The 5,153-nt window shown below is 31.9% G+C and overlaps 1 protein-coding gene across 8 annotated transcripts in view; it reads left to right on the forward strand.

The window, feature by feature from the left end:
• Nucleotides 1–4,768, forward strand: part of LOC106477095 — an 8,832-nt gene extending 4,064 nt beyond the window's left edge. The window contains exons 4-8 of one of the 8 annotated variants that reach the window (XR_002609357.1): nt 1,988–2,133; nt 2,785–2,867; nt 3,807–3,895; nt 4,314–4,404; nt 4,496–4,680. Coding sequence is in view for 3 of the 8 variants with exons in the window: in XM_022380783.1 (XP_022236491.1) it covers nt 2,015–2,133; nt 2,785–2,867; nt 3,759–3,983; nt 4,314–4,404; nt 4,540–4,753 (732 nt within the window). In the remaining 5 variants the exon portion in view is untranslated. Of the gene's footprint in view, nt 1–1,987; nt 2,134–2,784; nt 2,868–3,758; nt 4,405–4,495 lie in introns of all 8 variants that reach the window. The other 7 variants (XR_002609359.1, XR_002609358.1, XR_002609360.1 and 4 more) reach the window with 7 other exon arrangements.
• Nucleotides 4,769–5,153: the final 385 nt, after the last annotated feature.

The following is a 5,153-nucleotide window of genomic DNA, read 5'->3' on the forward strand; positions in this document are numbered from 1 at the left end:
CTTTTAAATTAGTAAGCGGAGGTTAATGAAATTTGACAGATTATCAGTAAACATAAGGCTTTTGTACACAAAATAACAGATTTTTTTTAAGTCTTAAGGTTTGTAAAGCAATGTTTCTCTCATTACCTTTTTTTCTTTTTTCACATCTTGCCTATCTAACATGCAAAGTAATATTGATTTTAAAATTAAAAATACTTTTATGCATCAGAAAATTTTGAAATTTGACATGCGAGATCATTATAATGTCCAGATTGTTATCAAATATTTCTTGAGAAAAAACTTTATATTTTATCTGTTATTTTCACTAACGTTACTCTGTATGGGTTTGGTAGATTTGACCGATCTTGTAACCACCATAAAAAATTGAGAAATAAATATAAATTATACCTCTTTCATTCTATAATGAACACAAATTATAACACGAAAACATAAATGTTTAGACTATATAGCTTAAATCTCATAACATTATACATCTATATATATATTTATTATGTTGACCTTTCAGCCATGTTTGCCTAACAGTACAGAAGTTATAATGATATGGCACACATGCTTTCATGTTTCTGTATCCAATAATATAAAACTGGCCTTTAGTCTTTACGAAGTGACCTGTCTATACATCTGAAATAATAAATTAATACCATAGAATACACTATTGTTTATCAAGCTTAGTAACTAAGCTGTATTTAAGTCTAAAAAATATTAAATTAATACCATAGAATACACTATTGTTTATCAAGCTTAGTAACTAAGCTGTATTTAAGTCTAAAAAAATAATAAATTAATACCATAGAATACACTATTGTTTATCAAGCTTAGTAACTAAGCTGTATTTAAGTCTAAAAAAGTATTAAATTAATACCATAGAATACACTATTGTTTATCAAGCTTAGTAATTAAGCTGTATTTAAGTCTAAAAAAATATTAAATTAATACCATAGAATACACTATTGTTTATCAAGCTTAGTAATTAAGCTGTATTTAAGTCTAAAAAAATAATAAATTAATACCATAGAATACACTATTGTTTATCAAGCTTAGTAATTAAGCTGTATTTAAGTCTAAAAAAGTATGAAATTTTTAAGCTGACTAAAGACTCAACCTACCTCCTTGAAATTTTGTTTTGAATGAATGAGATGATATCATAATACTTGAAAATGGCAGAGAAAGCCACTAGGGGGATATTCTGAGCTTTCAATTGGTTATTCACATGTCATATATAGAAGTAAGTGTATATAAGGGAGTGTTTCCAATAACAGAAAGAGGTCGGTGGGGGCTACTATGTTTGATTCAGTACATGAGTGATATCTTAGCAAATGGAAAAGATAAGATGTTCTTATTTTATATTCTAGCTTGTCAATATCGGTAATTTGAGTTCCTAATTCAAATGAAACTATAGACTTAGTATTTTGACTTCACAAATATCTAATTTGAACTGCTGCATTGAACTTACCACGTGACACACAAAATTCAATGTTTTTCTAATACTTACTTTAAAAATTAAAAAATTAAATAATGTATAGTACTAAAATTTGAATTATAATCTACAGTTTGATACCAAACTTATTGACATAAATTCATAAAATTTTGAATGCGAGTCAACAAACGCGATAACATGACCTTTGACCCGTGTGGGAAAGGGTTAATAAGTTAAGCGTATGTTGCGCTAAGGATCACAGACAGTTACAATCACAAGTTATTCTTTATTCTGTTATTTGGATTCTGAAATCCCTTTCGTGATCCCGGAATAATAATGGCTTGAATCCTCAAGGGCATTCTGCACCTATTTAACCCTTTTGTTTATTAATAAGTTAATTGCATGTTGCTGTAAGAATCATAATAACCAAAAGATACAATCCTGTAATTAATTCTACATGCGAGTTTTATTCCAGCTTAATAATTCATTTCTTTCCTTATTTAACTTAGGACTTGTTTTGATACTGTTTATTTTCTCAATGATTTTGATTTACGAAGTCTTATCTTATAGAAAAATGTATCTGAATTGGCTCTCACAATGCTCCAAAATCACTCCTGGTGTTGGTGGGCACTGTCTGTTAACCCGGGGGAGGACAACAGGGGCTGTGCGGGCTGGGGACAGACGCTCAAGTTTATCCCGAGGGTATGGTTTAAGACGTAAGTTGTTCATGTCTAAAGCCCTATATATATTTACGTAGCTTGTGTTTCTCTTAGTTTTACTGTAATATTGCCTTGTTTTAAACTTGTTTTTGTAAAGTGTGTTTGGTTATATAATTATCTGATATTACACGTTATCAGAAATATTATTTTAAGATACAATAAAAACTTTGAGAAATGGTGTATTCTCAGTACGTATAATGTTAAGAAGTCTCCTAAAAACATTGCAAGAAAACTAACTATATAATATAGGACTGTAGAAAGGAACATCCCCTAGAAGGCTCAGCAGTAAGCTTGAGGGCTTATGGTGCTAAAATTCAGTGTATGATTCCAGTAGTGGGAATAGCACGAATAGCCCATTGTGTTTAACAAGCAAACAAAATGAGAAACTAGAAAGAAGCATAAATGTAGTTGATACAGACATTTCCAAGATCTGTGACGGCTGTATCTGAACTCTAAAACTAGTTTTTGTCTCTCTCTGCAGCCTCGTTTTAGCTCTTTCCAGTTTTCATTTAACATCAGGGTAGTTGATTTCTTGATGTTGTTAATTATTACAGAAATGTTTAGTGTACTTAGCTACTGAATACGTACCTGATAAACTATTACTGAAAGAATAAAATAAAAACGTAATTTTTTTCTACATCACTTCAGGAACACCTATGAAATTCAATGGAGGTTTAACGTAGAAAGTTCCCCCGACGTCATCCTGATAGTGACATTTAATGACTTTAGTGGTAAGCTATATAATTCAGGATGAAGTTTATAGTTCTTTTAAGCCACATATGACTCTGTTTGTGTATCTATCAAACAATAACTAAATATTTGGAAAATCTATTGCTGCATTAACTTACGAGATTAGGATTAAATAGTTTACACAAAATCTGTTAATTTAATTAACACCAATATGTTACGATTTCAGTATAATGTTATCTTTCACAGGAGTTAGTCCATAAAACAGCACATTACTTAACAACATGTCAGATTTAGTTTATTCTCAACTGACCAGTTGAAAAAAAAGACAGATATTAAATGAAATGTTGATTGTTTCTTTATTATAGAATAGCTACAGAGGCTAGGAATAGTCCCTGTCTTGTTAGGTGATCAACAGAAACATGTACTGTTGACTTATATAGAATAGCTACCAAGGCTGGGAATAGTCCCTGTCTTGTTAGGTGATCAACAGAAACACGTACTGTTGACGTATATAGAATAGCTACAGAGGCTGGGAATAGTCCCTGTCTTGTTAGGTGATCAACAGAAATACGTACTGTTGACTTATATAGAATAGCTACCGAGGCTGGGAATAGTCCCTGTCTTGTTAGGTGATCAACAGAAATACGTATTGTTGACGTATACAGAACAGCTACCAAGGCTGGGAATGGTCCTTGTCTTGTTAGGTGATCAACAGAAACACATACTGTTGACGTAGGGATACAAAATTTATGGCCAATGCCAAACAAGTCATTACACTTCATTTTAAAGTTATTATTATTAAAATCACAGTTTGAGTAAGTTTCATCCTTACTACAAATGTAATACATGAAATCACATTTATTTGAAAAACCTGTTATTGTATGAGAAAGGGTCTTGTTTCAAAGTAAATAAAATGATTCATCTTACTGTAGTTATCCAGTCGAGTGTGTGTATGTTAAAGAACACAAATCTTCACTTAGAAGCCACCGTGATCTTACCCACCAGGAAATATGGATTCCAGGCCATGAAGAGCACCGCAAAGTATGCTAGTTTGTGGAAAGGGCAGCCGGTGAGTGTCAGGTGGCTCTCGCAACCTTCCGAGTGGTTTTTGATGAAGAAAGATGTTGATTTCTTGGCAAAAACACAGCAACTAAATGGTCTGTTAATGTTTTAGTTACCCTCATGTGTGAGAAGGCTGTGCGATTTAGTTTCTAATTGAACGTTTAAAATTCCATGATAACAATATTCATTGCTTTTATTTTACTTACTTTTTATAAACTACTACATTGTATTGCGAGTTTTATAGGCATCACTTTCTCTAATTAGCTTAAAAATGACTAAACTGTTTCAAGCCTGTGTACACTTTCCTGTTAACATTAGCAGCAGCTGTGATAAGGTACTTTTTTTTAGTTTGGTATCTTTATTGTACAGATTGATCTTGTTTATCTACAAGGACAAGAATCATTTACATAAACATATTGTTTTAGTTACAGAATTATATCTGTATTTGGAAGCAACCATGAAACTGATGCTAGATGGATGTTTCAATAATGCTAGAAACTTCCTGAAATTTGTAAGGTACGTGAATATATTGAAGAAAATACATGGTAAAGTTTAGATTTTGTTAGAAGTTGCTGTTACATTCATAATAGTTTTTGTTATCTTGTAGCAACTACTTTTCATAACTCCATAAAGTTCGATAATTTTGTCTAGGGCGAGAATCACCAATATCAAAGAGAAACAAAAGATCAAACGTTTTAAGGCTTCACTTCCAAGTCCTCAGCTTTATTTTGTGAAATCTCCAACAGTTTTTCACCATGGTTATTTAACTGATGACTTTCATAAGCTCTACATCCAGTTAAACAAGACAGTTTCTGCATTGCTACAGGAGAATAATTACAGGGTAAGTGACTGTTTGCTTAACTAAACCAAACAGTTATAGGGTTTAATGAACGGTTACACAACTACTAGTTTCGTTTCAAAATGTGTTGTTTTTTTAACGTTCCTTTCACGAGTAAAATCACTCTCCTGTGAATTTATGTATGTACATAAGACTTAATAGAATGGGCTCGACAGTCATTTGTCTTTACATTTCCCCCTTCCCCCACCATCTATTACACGTATCCACCTACTGACTCACTATATTATACATTACTTTAAGCCTTATATCTACCACCATCTATTACACGTACCAACCTACTGACTCACTATATTATACATTACTTTAAGCCTTATATCTACCACCATCTATTACACGTACCCACCTACTGACTCACTATATTATCCATTACTTTCAGCCTTATATCTACCACCTTCTATTACACATA

The sequence above is a fragment of the Limulus polyphemus genome, unplaced genomic scaffold (assembly GCF_000517525.1).
Source record: "Limulus polyphemus unplaced genomic scaffold, Limulus_polyphemus-2.1.2 Scaffold12802, whole genome shotgun sequence".
Classification (NCBI taxonomy): Eukaryota; Metazoa; Arthropoda; class Merostomata; order Xiphosura; family Limulidae; genus Limulus; species Limulus polyphemus.